At 37.7% G+C, this 17444-nt stretch overlaps 1 protein-coding gene across 5 annotated transcripts in view; it reads left to right on the top strand.

The window, feature by feature from the left end:
* KIAA0556 (KIAA0556 ortholog) overlaps positions 1-17444 on the top strand; it is a 71401-nt gene that overhangs the window by 39824 nt on the left and 14133 nt on the right. For all 5 annotated transcript variants that reach the window (XM_032197352.1, XM_032197353.1, XM_032197354.1 and 2 more), the window contains 5 exons: positions 1340-2074; positions 3346-3554; positions 7589-7664; positions 10600-10777; positions 12894-13059. In XM_032197352.1, coding sequence (XP_032053243.1) covers positions 1340-2074; positions 3346-3554; positions 7589-7664; positions 10600-10777; positions 12894-13059 — 1364 coding nt within the window. The remainder of the gene's footprint in view (positions 1-1339; positions 2075-3345; positions 3555-7588; positions 7665-10599; positions 10778-12893; positions 13060-17444) is intronic.

The raw sequence follows: 17444 nt of genomic DNA, 5'->3' as shown, positions 1-17444 counted from the left end.
ACGTTATTCGATGCACTCACATGCAATAACTTATCGTTTTGGCAGTATGTTTTCAGCAGGAGCTAGCTTTTGGATTTGTTACCTTGTGATACAAAGCTTAAGAAATCCTTGAGTAAGAAGTCAGTTCTTTCCATTTAGGAAGTGCACACTAATTACAGCTTAAGTTTCTAATATTTTAAATTCAAAGTTTAGCATATTTGAAATTTACAGGCAGTAATAACAGAACAGAGGTTAACCCACTACACAAAAAATGCTGGATTGATGCTTCATGAATTTATCTTAAAATGCTATATTTGTAGAATTTTGATTTCCATCCACAGATAAGTATGCATCTGCAGTAGAGAAGCTACGTCATCTTCCAGTAGTGGTACAAATAATTCTGCTTCTGTTTTTATTATGCCTGCCCTACCCATTCCACTGGAATTTCTCACCAACTTATTTCAGTCTGTTTTGCTGAAATAGGAAGCACTTTTTTTTTTTTTTTCCCTCTAATGCTTTGGAAACTTAAACAGTTCAACTCTGTCCAACAGTATGAAAGGTCTTCTGCAGAAATGCAGAGGATGATACCTTGTGATGGCCACCCAATAAGTATCACTGAGTAAAGTCCTTGAATCAACTGGTAGGTCACTGCTTAATGCAGGTACAGCCTGTCCATTGCAGCCTGAGGTTCAATAGCTCTCAAAAAGTAAAAGTTAGGCACTTGGACACTGCCACCAGCAAAGATTGAATGGACTTTGTGCTTGCAGAAATACTATGAAGAGAAGCTGTCTAAAAGCCTCTGTCTTATTGATTAGTTTTGCCTTCTGTCAGTCTGCACATTTTAAGTGTTGACTTGTATCATGTTGTCTATCTGCATTGTTTTATGTGTGAGACATATACAAAAAAATCTCTAAAATTAGAAGTGGGAATAAAAGCAAAGTGTTGTACTGGCGTTTTCCAAATCTAATATGAAATGTGGAGTGCAGTAATGGCAGGTAGGGTATAGTTAACACTGTGTACTTCCTGCATGGTTTTTTTTCCAAAGGGTTTTGACCAAGATCTTAAATTAAAGAAATTCATCATTATGCAAATTTTGTGTGTTGAGTCAAGAATTTAAGTCTAAAACTTGCATTTTGGTATGTTGGCATGTGCTCTGCTCTTCAATTGTTTTCATTATGTCTAAGTGGAAAGGGAAATTGTGACATAGCCTTTTAAACAGGGAAGCAATGTAAAAGTGCTAATATACCAGAATTTCAGTTGGGGAATGTGAATATAACCAGCATAATTCTAGAAAGTGTGCTGTAGTCATTTGCTTCTAGTCTTGTCAATACATTAAATTCATATGTAATGTTATTTTCAGATGAAGACTTTTCTATCAAGGACATAGCCACCTCTAGAGCAAAGTGGCACAATGAACAAGAACATACCCTGCAGGAGTCCTGGAACTCCTTGGTAAAGTTTAATTTTTCCCATCGTGGCCGAATCTCTAACATGGATTTTCAAGGGGATATCTTTGATGAATTTCTCCATCAGCAGAAGATCAACCGGACTGGAGAATATCATCTTATGAAAAAAGAGGGAGTACAAACACTACCAAAAAGGCAAGAAGAAGAAAATTCAGTGGAGGCACATGATGGAAGTGATTTTAAAATCCCTGTTTTACCTTATGGGCAGCACTTAGTAATAGACATTCGAACAACATGGGGAGACAGACATTATGTTGGTCTTAATGGAATTGAAGTTTTCAGTTCTAAAGGAGAGCCTGTTCAGATTGCAAAAATAACAGCTGAACCACCTGATATAAATATATTACCAGCTTATGGCAAAGATCCCAGAGTAATAACCAATCTAATTGATGGGGTAAATCTGACGCAGGATGATATGCATCTTTGGCTAGCACCATTTACTCCTGGAAAACCTCACTTCATCTTTATTGACTTTGTGAATCCCTGTCAAGTAGCTATGATTAGGATTTGGAATTATAATAAATCTCGCATACACTCTTTCAGAGGTGTGAAAGACATTATAATGATGTTAAATGAACAATGCATCTTTAAAGGAGAAATTGCAAAAGCTTCAGGAACCTTGTCTGGAGGTATGCTATCATTTCTTACTTTCTGTGTGGAAACAGTAATATAATATAAACAAATACATATGTCTTGTTTTTTATCACTTTCCACTTCAAGGCAAATTGGCACTTTGTTAATATTTAGTCCTTTTAATTTAAAAATATAATGCAAAACTAATGTGTTCTTCAATGATACTGTGAATTTAAGTAACATATAGAGCTAATTTTTATTCTTAGCAAAGTCTTAACAACTAGACCTTATTTTCAGTAACAGATAGTCTTCAATATTTACAGGTTGCTGGTTTTTAGTCTTCACAGGTAGTCTTCACAGTTTGGAAAAGTTTTTTGGAGAAGGTTTTTTTTTCATTTTCTTTTTATAACTACTTGAAATTTGACTGGGTTTTCTAGGTTCGTCTGCTATGCAGTGTAAGGTAGAAATTACAGAATCATAGAATATCCCAAGTTGGAAGGGACCCATAAGGATGGTCGAGTCCAACTCCTGGCACCACACAGGTCTACCCAAAAAATCAGACCATATGACAGAGAGCACAGTCCAAACGCTTCTTAAACTCTGACAGGCTTGGTGCAGTGACTACATCCCTGAGGAGTTCCTGTGAAGAGCCTCTTCCTGATATCCAGCCCGAACCTCCCCTGTTGCAGCTTGACTCCGTTCCCTCGGGTCCTATCACTGGTGACTAAAGAGAATAGATCGGTGCCTGTCCCTCCACTCCCCCTTGTGAGGAAGCTGTAGACTGTGATGAGGTTTCCCCTCAGCCTCCTCTTTTCCAGGCTGAACAGGCCAAGTGACCTCAGCCGCTCCTCTTATATCTTCCTCTCTGGGCCCTTCACTATCTTTGTAGTCCTCCTCTGGACACTCTCCAACAGTTTCACATCCTTTTTGTACTGTGGTGCCCAGAACTGCACACAGTACTCGAGGTGAGGCTGCACCAGCACAGAGTAGACCAGGACAGTCACTTCCCTAGACTGACTAGCAGTGCTGTGTTTGATGCACCCCAGGATACTGTTGACCCTCCTGGCTGCCAGGGCACACTGCTGGCTCATATTCAGCCTGCTATCAACCAAAACCCCCAGAACCCTCTCTGCAGGGCTGCTGTCCAGTATTGTGTTGCCCAGAAATTGAATATAGTTATTATATCAGTAGTCAGTACCTATTCCCAGTATATTATCTTTAAACACTACTGCAAACTTAAATGTAAAAGAAAGACCGAAGACAGTTTTTATCACTCTGTATATTCTTTTGTATGGTTTCTGTATTTAATTCTATATATTGCCTTCAGCTCCGGAGCACTTTGGGGATACTATATTGTTCACTACTGATGATGATATTCTTGAAGCTGTATTCTGCTATGATGAGATGTATGATGGAGAAACAGAAAATGACAGCTCCCTGAGATATGAAGAAGAGCTAAAGAGGCCAGCAACTGCTGATGGGGATGGAGATGAAAGACCTTTCACACAAGCGGGATTAAGAACAGAGAATCAACAGGTAGGGGCCTCTTCATTCAGAATTCTATAGGCACGTCTTTCTGAAACATGACATGGAAGTAGGAGGCACTGATTTCCCTTACGGCATAAATCTCCACAGAAAAACTAAATACAGCTATCTGCCTGTTTTGAAGTGTTGTTGTGTTTTTTTTTTTTTCCACCAGCTCAGTAACAATAATAATAATTTCATTTTTTTTCAAGCACGGGAGATCCTCCAATTTTTGCTTTCTCTGGTTAGGAAGACTACAAGGAAGGCTATACTAGATTGTGTGTGTGTGTGTATTCCTTTTCTTATTTTGTATTACTTTACTTATTTGGGCAGAGATTAGAGGCGTTTCTTTTTGATTTAGTTACTCCCGAAGGTTTATGCCATTGACAATGACTTTGACCATATGCTTAGTCTTGTAATGATTTACTCTGTTCTGTGTCACTCCAAACCAAAGATTTTTCCATGTTTTCCATACAGAGTGTACTCTTCTTTATTTCTTCCTTTACAAATAAAATAACTGAGGTGGGAAGGATCTGCCATAATAGCATTTTTTACCTTTCCTCTCTCTCACTTTATTTTTAACTCTTTTCTATTCTGACTAGCATCTTCATGGGTCTATGTCCATTTTGCAGCATAGAAATTTCCCCTACTATTCCATACAGTAGGTATTTTACTAATTAGAGGAGAACTGTGTTTTCAGGCACTGCAGTCTTGCCTCATATCAGTCCAGCCCAACAGTCCAGTGTCTGAGCAAAGATCCTGAAAGATTTTCTGCTTAAGATAGTATTATTCAGTCTCTGACCCACTTTCCATCAGATCTTACACCTTCTTAGAATATTCATGAGCACCTGCTATTTCTCCAATGAGGACATCGTTGGCTAGGGGAAACTCTTGTATATTTAAAAGGAGATCCAAAACTGAATCAAACAAAATTCCAGCTGGTTCAACTGAAGTGCCCCCAGCAATATATGGTTCTTAATGAGCCTTGTGCTGTGTTGAGACCTGCCTGTTCTACCTTGACGTCTTCTCCTGGGGGCTTATAGGACATAAAATGTTATGACACTGGCAGCAACTCTAACCCTTTGAATCCTCCAGTGCCACCGGAGGCATAACTTAACATAACTTAACTTAACAAATAGGCCTTAACACTGCCACTGGTAATTCTGGTTCCATCTTTGCTTTCAGTATCTTAAACTGTTGTGATACCTTATGCAGTGTAGGATTTCTTGAACACAAATTGAAATTCACCTGACTTTTATTGATCCACTTGTTCATTGTTAGCATTCACTCAGGACCTCTTCCATTGCAAAAGCTTAGGAGGCCTGGACTGCGTGGTGATTACTCAGAGCCTCTGCTTTTTATTTTGCTGTTCATCTGTGATGTTTTTCTTATTTCTTTTCTAACCCCGAAACATGCTGTATCAGCAATAGAATAACAAAAGCTTTTGCGACTGAACCATTGATCTCCCTGTCATTCAGAATTTGCTAGTACCATGAAGATTTTCAAGCTGGATGCTTATGCTGTCAGAATGATACGAATCTACTATATGATTTGTCTTCCCCAGCATAGAGTTGTCATTCAGACCAATATTGGGTTTGAACAGTCTCTGCCTGTTGACCCTTTCTTGCTGTGACTGAGATAGTGTTTTACTGTGCTGATTACAGAATTTTTAAAAGGTCTTAATGGAAGCATCTTACATTCTCGTCAAATATTATCTATGGTCATTTGTCTTCCATCTCTTTCTCCATGATTTCAGTTAACATGTCAACTTTTGTAGCAGGTCAGACCTGTGACTAGTGCACTTGAGCCAACTCTGACAGTCACCAGTAGTGAATATCAAGGCAGAATGTAAGAACAGAGCAAAAATGCAGTGATTGTTTTTCTGGAGCACTCATCCAACCCTTAGGAGTCTGTGTCACAAGAACTTTTATTGACTTTTGTGTTTAGTGTCCCTTCATGGATTTTTATTGCGTTGATTTGTCCACCGGCTATTCTAAATGTCTTACTTTCCAGAATGATGTCATACTTTAGTTTTCTCTCACATGGAAGATGCTGTAGAGCATGGTCAGGTGTAGGTGCATGGTAATACTTACTGCTTTTTATTTATTTTCCAGCAACTCTTATGTGGGATAATATTTTGTTCTAGCCATGAGGTATCACAATGTTCGTAGGCAGTGTTGAAATAGAACATTAGACTAAGGCTGAAAAAAAAGATAGCAGGCACCAGTGGAATGGAGGGATCTGAGTGGCCAAGAAATGGGGAAGGAGGAGAAAAGAGGTGGTAAAAGGTGTCTTTTAAAATATTTAAAGGCACTATTCTGCATTCTATAAAGGCAGTAGCTTTATTGAGTCTGTGGAGTTTTAATATTCAGCAGAGTTCCAAATTTTGATTCCCAGGATGGTCTTTGAAAGTTGTTCTGTGGAAAAGGCATGAGACATCAAAGATGGAGTCACTGTTTTGTGAGAAAATACCCTCCAACAGCAGAGGTTTTTTTCATCCTCTGTAGATTCTGTGTGAATGTATTATAGTGTGCAGTTCTGATTCAGTTTCACCTACATAATTACCACAAGGACATTAGCTGTTACATGAAGTATGTTGCTGTCTGAGAACACATGTAGATGATGTAGATGATCAGGGATGTCAGTGGTTGTACTATGGAAATTGACTATAATAGCAGGAGACAAGTGTTGATTTTTTTTTATTATTTTACTTTTTAGCCATAATGTAAGCCCTTTTGGTGTATTCTGAATGACAGGAAATCTACTTCTAATGATGAATGAAACTATGGAGAATGAGTCTAGACTCCTAGTTTCCTATTTAGCTTTTTGCCTACTAATGAGTTTTGAGATGATGTTTTTGTAGAACTACTTACAACAATTACAAGATTTCATTCAGATCTCCTATTACTTTGTAGCCCAGTATTGCGTATGTAAAGTCAGGATTGTTTCTCTTCTGCATAGCATTTTTACATTTATCTACAATTAAGTTAATGTTATTTTATCACCCTCACTCGGTGAAAGAAAGTCTATCTACAAACCTTTGCAGTTGTCCTTTGTCTTTACTATCATAATTGCCTCAGTAGGATCAGCAAATTTTGTCATTTGTGGTTTTTTTTGTTTGTTTTTCCTGGATTTTCACTTTCCTGGATTGTCAAAACCAACAGTTGATTCCTGTTTGCAAACCAGGTGTTTAATTAGTTAGGGTTTCCCCCATGGCAGCTTAGCTTACTCAGAGATTTTGAGGAGGTGTTTTTGTGAAATGCTCTGTGGAAATGCACCTTGTTGCCTTACCTATTGACCAATTAAAATAATGTTACTAGATCATTGAGCCATTAATTTGAATCCAGCTTCTGTTTAAAAATAAAATAAATAGATATGGGTTGATTGCTGGGGGTGAAAAAGATTTATTTTTTCATCCCTTGCTGTCAGCCATGATTGTACTTATGAAAAATATCTTCATTTCAAGGTAGGTGATCAATAGAATAAAGATCATAAATTTTTAATCCATGAGGAAAAAGCATATTCCTTGGCAGCCTCGATAATTTGTGTTGTTAACTATTAATTAGTATTGTCAAGGAACAAACACCTGCTTTTTGATAAGGTTGCTCGTTTCTTCTGTCCTCTGATTCTAGGGAAAAAAAAAAGTGATGGCACTTTGAGGTCTTACATTGCATCCAAACATTTTATCTCTGTGACATATATGCTACATGTTGCAAATGCAGTATGTCATCATTTGCTAATGGCAGTCTGCATGAAACTAAGAGTGACTTATCAATTTCAACCTTTCCAAGAAAAGTCATCCCATGCTAGGAAATCTCAAAAATGCGCTAACATCAACAAATATATTGTCTTGACTTAGTAAGGATGCATGTGGTCTTTCATGTTTAGGGGCATGTTTTCCATTGTTTGCAGAACAGCCTGAGTGGTGAGGCAAAGGGAGACTGAAACACAAAAAACTGTACATAAAACAAACAAATATGTTATGAACTGTCTTAAAAGTGTATATTTAAATGCATGTTTATTGCACCTGTTGGTTTACTTTTTAGGTTCAAAAGCAAGTAATTCTGCCAGACTCTTCCTCTGAATGTATACCCAAGGAGCCAGGAATATTTACTGGAAAGTGTAAGTTCTTTTACTGCTTGCATACGCCACTCCACACCTACCCCCTCACTATCCTGACATGTTATCAAGGAGAATCTGAATTGTCAGAGTCACACGGTGACAGATGTCTGGTCTGGAATAAAGAAGAGTAATTGAATATTTAAGACAGAAGCTTTCTTTTACTGTGGATTTTAGAACATTATATTGTGACAGCTGGCATTTAATCTCAAAAATAACACTAGCCATTTGCGTAGTCCTTGAATGGGATTTGTGATAGCTGTGTCCATTACCAAGTAATTCTATTCCAATCCCCCATATTTATTTAGACTGACTGAATTTCTCAGATCAGATTCACAATAGAAAGCCTACAGTTAAAACTAGATGAGAATGTTACATCCCTACTGAAAGTACCTTATCTGTTTATCCTGTACAAAAGCAAATCTTTCTGGCCTTTAAATTATTTTCCAGTGAACCTCTGAATGGCCTAGAAGTATAATTTCCTGGTCCTTTGACCAGCACAGGAGAAATTGGGTTCTCGGGCCTGGCATAAAGCCTTTAGCAAACTGTGATGTGCTCTCTGAAAATACTCACAATACTGTTATTCAGCTACATATCTATGGTCTATATGTATGATCTACACCTATAAACTTTGTATATGAACATCTATGATCGGCTCATATCTGTGAACTTTAGATGCCTTTCTCTTGTCCCATTTCTCAAAGTCAATGAAAAAGATAGTGAGGGTGTGATTCAGAGATCAGTAGATGGAGTCTCTCATATGGACAAGATGTTGTTAAGAAGTTGATTGGAGTAGCTTATCTCTACCCAAGAAAGAGGTTCTGATTTCCACTGAGTTCTTGCAGGGAAAATGCTGGAGCAGAAGCCAGCTGCAAATAAGGGAGGTTTCCTACATCTTACCAAACACAGAAGACCTCCAGTTTAGTGTGTTGCACAGCAAAAAATTGCCATTAATTGCTACAAGAGACTTTATAAATGACCTTGCATAAAAGCAAAAAACAAAAACAAAAAAACAATGAACCAGACTGTAAACTAACACTTGTGTTTATGGGATTCCCAGTGATTTCAACATACCATGTCTTGCCTGTGTATATTGCTCCTTCTTCCCCTTATGCTGTGGCGTGGGGCTTTAGACCTGAAATAAGAGTCCTTCTACTTCTCACTTGGGGAAATGACTGGGAATTGTAGAAAATCTAGAATCACCACTGCCCTTTTCATGTGGGACTCCTGGTTGCAAATTGTGTGTGGAGTCACTGAGGATTTTTGTAGGATTGAGGATTTTAATGACCTTTTGTAGGTCATTATCTCTTTCATCCTGCTGCCAGTCATGAAATCAAGGGGAAATTGTGCCTGACCAACCTGCTAGACTTCTGTAAGGAGATGACTGGCTATGGAGATGAGAGAAGAGCTGTGAATGCTGAGTGAATATTATATATCTTCAGTTTAGCTAGACCTTTAACAGTCTCTCATATACTCCTTGTAGCCAAATTGGTAAAAGATGAATGGAATGGATGGGAATAAGGTGGATGGGGTGGAAAAGTAGCCAGACTGCCAAGCGCAGAGTATGATGATCACTGGTACAAACTCCAGCTGGTGGCTGATTACTTGAGTTCTAACATGAAGATGGTATGTTAAACACATTAGTAAACCACCTGTCTTATTTGGGTTAACTATGAGTTGGTATTCTCTAAGAGATGTAGTATTTATGAGAGACTGGATTTAGATGAGTCTATATAGTCACCTGGAAGGTAAAAGGCAATAGATTGGTAGGTCTTCTGTGTTTCTGCATAATCTCAATCTGTCGTGTCACAGTTTAAATGTATTATTGAATAACTGTCACTCTGCAGTCTGAGTAATGAGACACTTGATAACATGCTTGACCAGGAGCTGTATAGTTACAAGTGACCCAGATGTCAGTTGCCCACTAAAGGTCTAACACTGATTTACAGTAGTTACTATGCTATTATGTGGAGGTAGGCATGTAGACCAAGAAGTATCCAAATACAGCATATAAAATTCTTTAAACAAAATACGCGTACTGCTAATTCTTGGGGCTTGCACACATGCTTCTTTATAGAAAAATTATTTAGTTCATTAGAAATCGTGTGATAGAAAATGGTATTTGGTTGGATAATACATGGTAGGATTCATGGCTTGGATTCAAGCTGTTGACAAGTAGGCAGGCATCAATGTGGCATTGATGGTGTTGCAGTAATATCTGCCACACTGTCCTAAATAAAGAAAACTGTGAGGTTATGTGACTAGCTGATGGTAATTGAGCCTGATCGTTGAATGAAATGTGCTCAGATGCAGACTATCAGCAGTCATTTGTGCCAGGCTGTGAGCAGTTGAATTTAGAATGCATTAGTGGATTACAATGTGGAGAGTGAGTGGATCCCCTAGTGCCACTAGTGGCAGTGGCAAACCCAACCCAAAGCAAATTGCTGGGTTGCTGGCTAGTTGGAGAGATAATAGAGAAAGAAGCCTTCCTCCTCCTGACAGCCTACATAAACACTGCAGTGCTCTTACCTGTATTATCTTGAATTACTCTGTATTAACCCACGGTATGAATCACAGAATCATTAAGATTGGAAAAGACATTCAAGATCATCTGATCCAATAGTGTTTTAAGTGTGGGGGTGTTCTTTTTTTTTTTTTTTTATGAGGATCAGGACTTGTAAGTAGCAATTTTGCATTGGTGCTCTGTTTTGGAAAACATTTGTACTTTCAAGTCTTTGTGCAGTCCAGCTTTCCTGTTATCTTTGCTTTTAAGAAATCTATCAGATCTTTCATGTTCATGATTTTGGTGTCTTTGACTGCTCTGTACTAGTGAAAGTGTCTTCCAGTTCACACTGATTATTCAGTTTTGGAGTCTTTGCGCCTTACTTCATACTAGTAATTATGTATGTGTGTATATCGTATGTATATTTTTATATAGGCCTGCAACTGAATTTTACCATGAACTGGGGAGATTCTCATTACCTTGGGCTGACTGGACTTGAAGTGATAGGAAAGAATGGTCAAGCATTAAAAATAAGTACAGAACAGATTTCTGCTTCACCCCAAGACTTGAATGATCTTCCAGAGTATACAGGAGATTCCAGAACATTAGAAAAGTAAGTAGTGAAAGAGGTGGAGTCTGTTCAATATTCTTATCAATCAACAGTTTTAGAGTTTATCAATTTTAAATGCACTTTACATCAAATTGGATAAAATGACAGAACTATATGAACTTTTGTTAGGTTAACACATGTAAATACCAACACGATTTTCATACCCTCATTACTGATTCTTGGATTTCATGAGCTTCCCAGGAACGGTTTGTTGCAGAAAAATTAATGAGGTGTTTCCAAAAGACAATATTTGAGTTAGGAAAAGGTAACGTGCCTGATTGGTATCACTGCTAAGGACATTCCAGGCAGAAATATGTGCCTTCTATGGCATTTGTCTATGCATATGCAGTAATATTTTTGCAGGATTTCTGAATAATTATGAGGAAAAACGTCATGTTAGTGAAGGGTGAGGTTGGATTAGGGAATTGCAGGAGTAGATACTAATTTTTAATACTGCAGCTTTCATTTAACTCCAATGAAGTTTTATTCATTGGCAAATAAACTTTCTCAAATTATGAAATGTACAAAAATCTTTTCCATAGGTTTAAAGATCTAAGAAATCTTCCCGTGAGATCCCTTATAATGAAGAGGTTCTGGAGGTACTATCCAGACTCCACTATGATGGACCCAGATACAAAGAATTAATTTAGCTTTTCCTTAGGTATCTTATCACCTCTGGATGGTTTTTTATTTTTTTTTTACAGCTTGGTCATCTGTTGATCCTAGAGTTTCTGGCAGGCTTTCTGCCTCTGATGTATTTGAGGAATTTTATTTATGGTACCTTTTGCGTGCTAGCCTTCATAACCTTTCTTAGCCTGTGAATATACATTTACCCTTCCAGAGTTTATGATCCTGTTGATTTAGTTTGTTTGATCATGACTTTTGTTGAAAGATGGCTTGTAATACTTTCTTTATCTGCCACTAAGCTAGGCTGGCTTCCATTTTTTCAAGTCCTCCCTCTTTCTAATGTCTTGCTTAGTGAGATAGATTTGTTCTATGCTTCCAGCATGATATCCCTTAATATTCTGTCTGCTGTGTATAAGGATTTCATTTTTTCTTTTCTTTTTTTTTTTTTTTTTTTTTGTCAGACTCCATTTTTACTTAAGAGGCTTCTTTAGCACAAGAAATAGGGGCTTTATTTTTTCCTTTTGATATTTCTGCAAAGTATGTTGAGTTTGAGTAGGCTTCAGTGCTCTTCAACTACAAAATTTCAAGTAAGTCCTGTGTACTATTTAGGACCAAGCCAAGTTTTACATCTTTTTCGTTGGTTCAGTTTCTCTGTGAAAAGAGTCCTTACACATACCTGTTCCTGTGAGGAACTGCCAAGTCTGGTACCCACTTATTTATTACACTTTTAAATAGAGTAGATACATAGGGCAGTGTACAAAAGTAATTACACTGGGTCAATTAATTCATGTTCTCCTTTGCACTCTTTGTATGCCATAGTTTGTGGTGGAAGTTGGAATTCCAAGATGAGGAAATAATGGAATGAAATTTATCTAGTCAGCCTAACACCTGTGCTATTATGAGACAACACTGTCACTTTGGTAGAATTATTTATTTATTTATTAAAAACAAAGTAGGAATATGCTTAACTGTGAGCATGATGAAAGATGTGAACAGACTGCTGCTTCTCTGAGCTATATCCATCAGCCATTCAGCTCAGATTCAGTATAGTTGCATTATATAGTTGCACACAGTAACACACTGCAGACTGCCAGGTATGCTAAGCTAGGCACAGTTCTGTGTTAGTAAGTTATATAACATCTGGGCCTTAGGGCTTTGCCTTCAGTCATTTCGGTACAGAGATACCAAATTAGCTTTTCTCTACCTGTTTGCACAGGGAAAAATAAGGATTTGTCTGTTATTCCTCAACAGACTCAACTAAATGAAATGTTTTTATTTTTTTCTTCTGCCTCCCTACCACCCCGGCCTTCAATTCAATGATTATGTATTACTTTTTTTTATTATTATTATGCTTCTTTAATTTCATAGATATAGGCATAATAAAGCCCTGGAATCTGTAAGTGGAAATCACAAAAAGACCTAGTAAAACACTTGTTTTCATGAGTAAAGCAGGCTTTTCCTTTCTGCCGCTAATGGATTTTTCTCCTCGTAGGTTAATAGATGGGACTAATATCACAGCTGAGGATGACCATATGTGGCTCATTCCCTTCTCTTTTGGAGAAAATCATCTGCTCACAATCCATTTTTATAAAATTGAAAATATTGCAGGGCTTCGCTTTTGGAACTATAATAAATCTCCAGAGGATACCTATAGAGGGGTAAGTAAAAGAAAAGGAGCACTGCCAGCAAAAATATACAGCAGTGCATTGGAAAATTGGTACTGTGATAAATGAATATAGCTGCCTTAATGGAATGCCATAAATCTTTCTAGATTGTCTGAGTCTGAGTTTTGTGGCAGGTATAATGCATTTTTGTCTCCACAAACAGCAAATACTGGAGAAAAAAAAAAGAGAGAGACAGTTTAAAGAAAACTTCACAGATGATTTTTCTAAGAGACGCATAGTAGCACATATTATTTTCAAGATACATGATCTTGAAGTGATATCCTCTCACTAGCCAGTATTTAGGCCTACCATATGATTCTTCATTTCCTGCAATAAAAGGGTGGTAGAACAGTGAGCACGTCAACAGAAATCCTGTTTGGATAAGTTAAAGAAAGCAGTATCTGCGTATAAACTTCTTGTTGTCTCTGACAGTGGTGTTATTTAGTGTTTTCATGCTCTCTGCTGTTTTTAAGTCTGTCATTTTAAAAGTTATCATTTAGTACATCAATTATAAAAGCTGTATAGCTATTTAGTTAACTAGTAATGTTTAGTAAAATGTTAAATAGAGAATTTGGTGTGCCTTTTTAAAACAAGGAATGTAATGAAACTTCTTTATACTTGCATCATGAAACCCAACGCTCTGTCTCTGTGGCCATGCCATGCAATTTTCAAATTTGCTTTCAGTTTTTAAGTATATACTAACATAGAGTTTATGGTTCATTAAACCTATGTAGTTACCAGGCAGTTGAATGGAAAACAGCTGGGGATAGCAGAGTTATACTTGGCTGTCATACGTGGATTGTTTTAAGCCCAATTAATCAATGCTACCTTTTTCAAGAAGTGAGTCTCTAGAACTCTTCCCATTTGTTTGGGAAAGCTGCCATCTTCCAGCAGTTTGGCTAATGTAGTTTAGCTAAAATTGTATAACATACCTCCTCACTTCTTTTTCTGAATTACTTGCTTTAATTTTGTTTTTATCCTGAACTCTTGGAGCTGACTATCAAATAACATCTGTTGGAGTTGGTGTTATATCTAGCTCTCATTCTGAGTTTGGCTGTAACTCATTTCCCTGCTTTTTCTCAGAAGACACATATGCTGTTGCAATGAAAGTGAAGAATTTGTTGCTGTTCACTGCGCAGTTTGTGAATCCGTGTCTCCAGATCTTCCCATTCACATCTAACTGGTGTGTTCTTGACTTCCAAATTCAGTCACATAAGGAGAAAAATGTTGGTGTGTATAAAACTAGAGAGAAGACGACAAAACAAAAACAAAAAAAAATCAGCAGAGCTCTGGAAAAATTTTTAGAATTGAAGTTGGAGGCATGGGTCCTTAATAAGATTGCACAAGATAGTAGCAAATATTGGAGAACTACTTTTCTACGTAAATTTACCTTCCAGGAATTTCTTTCATATGGACAATCACATAAGGAGGAGGTGTTCGCTCTCTGTAACTGAGCCCTGGCATCTTTTAACATAAGCATGAGGTGTTGTAGAGTGCCAAAGACTGTCCAAAGACTCACAGGGTCCTGAGTGTGACATCTTTCATTCTAGCCACAACTGATACAGAAATTTTAACATTTGACAAGTGATTGTTTTAAATACATTGCATTAACCCAACATGCTTGACACATGGTAGGGTTCAGGAGCATGCTGAGCTTACCATGTAAACATACACCTTTGTAACATATAGTTCTTTTAGTAAAATCCATGACTTAATTTGTATGATTGAGCATAAAGAAAGGACTCTTCCCCATGAGAATGGTACAGCACTGGGACAGTATGCAGTGACAGGGTGAGACCTTGTTGGTGGAGGCTTTCAAAACTCCAACAAAAGGCAGAATAACCCAATTTAGTTTTGCTGGACGCTCTGCTCTGAGCAAGAGTTGTGACTGGAGACTACACAGAACTCTATTTGAATTAAAATTTTTCTGTGATTCTTTATGTGTATTGCAATCTGAAGAACTGTCTGTAAATGGTGTTGTGGAATGTTTTTCTCTAGTATTGTGAGCCCAAGTTTCTCCAAGGCAGAGCAGGGAAGAAAAGTTTGAACATGAATTTTCCAATCAAATCTACTTTTTGTGTGTGTCTCAGTTATTAAAGGAGGAAAACAAACAAACAAACAAACAACAACAACAAAAACAGATCCCTAAGATCTAATGGGGAATTTGTTTTTTGGAGACCAAACCAAGACAGGAAGGAAGGAAGGAAAGAAGGTGTTGTGTGTGTTTGTTTGTCTGTTTGTTTTTACAGTTTATTTGCTAGATTGACAAAAGAGGTGGATCCAATAAAGCATGTTTGTGAGTGGCACACCTGTAAGTCCCATAGCAGTTACCGGGTACAATTTAAATGAGGCGTTTTTACCTCCAGTTCGGCAAAAGGATGAATGAGACAAGTTATTTGGAAAACTGAAGGTGCAGGATATCTGCTGGGCCCTGCAGCAAAGAGGCTTTGAACTGCAAACCCAGGGCAACATGACATTTGTTTTCTGAAGTATTGCTGTTCTTCTAGGAAACAGGACGTGAAATATAATGATTTTCTAGGCAGCTGTAGACTGGTGGATTCTATTCACAGCTTTAGTATGAGAGGGTAATGGCAGTGAACTGTCAAAATGAAGGCTTGTATGCTATTTCCAGCTCTATGAAAAATTACCTTGTGAAAGCTTTGTTATGCGATTTGTAAAATGCTGTGTGTGATGGTTGAGAGCCTTCTCAGATGATGAAAATTACTTAGAAATGAGGGCTCTAAAGGGCACATAAATATAAGCAGCTGTGGTGTAATAGGTAAGATTTCATCTCTGAGTCTCTAGACTTCCCATTCAATATGTGTTTCTTAAACTAAAGTGTATTTCAGTGGATTCTTTGCTTCTTCCTAGCCTGGCAGCCTGATTCATCTGGAAAGTAGCATGCAGTATCATGTCATATACAAAAAGTGTATCTCCTTTTTTGCTCCCAAGCTTATTAAAGATGAAGCCAGAAATAGTTATTTCCCCCCTACTTATACAAACTTTCCCTCTTAATTTATCTTTGTGCTCTTTGAAGGTGAAATGATTACCTCATTTAGTCCAGTACAGTATGTTAAGTTTTCAAATCAATAAATATTTATGTAAAAAAAAAAATAAATATCTTAAGCTTTACTTCTGGGTTATTACATGTACAACTTAATGAAATCATAATTGAATAAAAACAGTTTACAAATGGTAAAGATATGCAAACCGTTATGAATATCAGGAAACTGATAGTATATGGGCTTTGCAGAAAATCCTTAATGTTAAGCTCTTCTCAGAAAGCTAAAATTCCCATTTTAAGTGTCTATAAATACTGCATATGTATTTTAATATAAGCCCTAATAACAGGTGATGAAAATTAAATATTTCCATACAAAATTAAATTAGCCTCAAATTATCATATAGACATCAGTCAGTGTAAAATCTAGAGATAGACTAAATTGTCTTTTGCTAACTAAATGAATCCATTCTCATTCAGTCCATTAATCAGCAAGCTGTAATCGTAGTGACAGTTATAAGGCCATCTTGTTATGTTTTTCCAGGTATTATTCCTTCCTTAAGCAGTAATTAGTGATAGACTAAGTGCAATGAATGCTGCTTGTGATTATCATTAGGTTACATTTAACATACTGCAAGGCAAGATGCAGTGATAATTGTTGCTGCATGACCGAATCGTTATGTGTCTGGGATGGTGCATACAGCACCAGATGGTGCTGCTGGGGGAGGGTGAAGGGGCCAGGACTCCCTCATCTTCTTATTAAGCATGCCTGAATTATTTAGTTTAATCTTCAGAGATTGTATCAGGCACGCATACATCTGTGATGTGGACGTGGCTCAATCTGTTTTGCCTGATACAGGTACTTCTTCTTTATTCATTTGTCCTTGGGTTACATACAGCACTGCTTGGTACATCAGTTTGCATGATCCTGGAGAAGTCCAAATCCCACCTGCCACACAGATAAATAGAACTGGTGAAATACAGCTTTTCTGTAAACAGAATCGAGACCTGAATGTGTGTCTGCTCCCAAGAGATCATCAAGTTACATGATTTCTTAAAGGCTAGCTTCAGCCAGGGTTGAGCAGTCAGGCCTGAGCTAGCATTGCATTCAGCTGCACAACAAATAACTAACCATCTCCCCAGATGACACGTGCTGTCTTGAAAGCTGAGTCTGTCCAGTCTGATGGGTGTACTGCTGCAGCTCACAAAGCTTCAGTTTGCTGAGCTCTAGGGGGGGGAGCAGTAATTGAGGAGCTCTTCCAATCTTTTTCTTCTTCCCTCATCCCCAACCTCTGCCATCCCCATCAATCTCAACAGTTCAGTGTCACCTGTGATGCTTTGGATTGCACACTATAGGTTGCAACTGGTGTCTTCTGGT

The sequence above is a fragment of the Aythya fuligula genome, chromosome 15 (genome assembly GCF_009819795.1).
Source record: "Aythya fuligula isolate bAytFul2 chromosome 15, bAytFul2.pri, whole genome shotgun sequence".
NCBI lineage: Eukaryota > Metazoa > Chordata > Aves > Anseriformes > Anatidae > Aythya > Aythya fuligula.
Note: the sequence above shows the minus strand (reverse complement) of the source record. Positions and strands in the feature narration are given on the sequence as shown.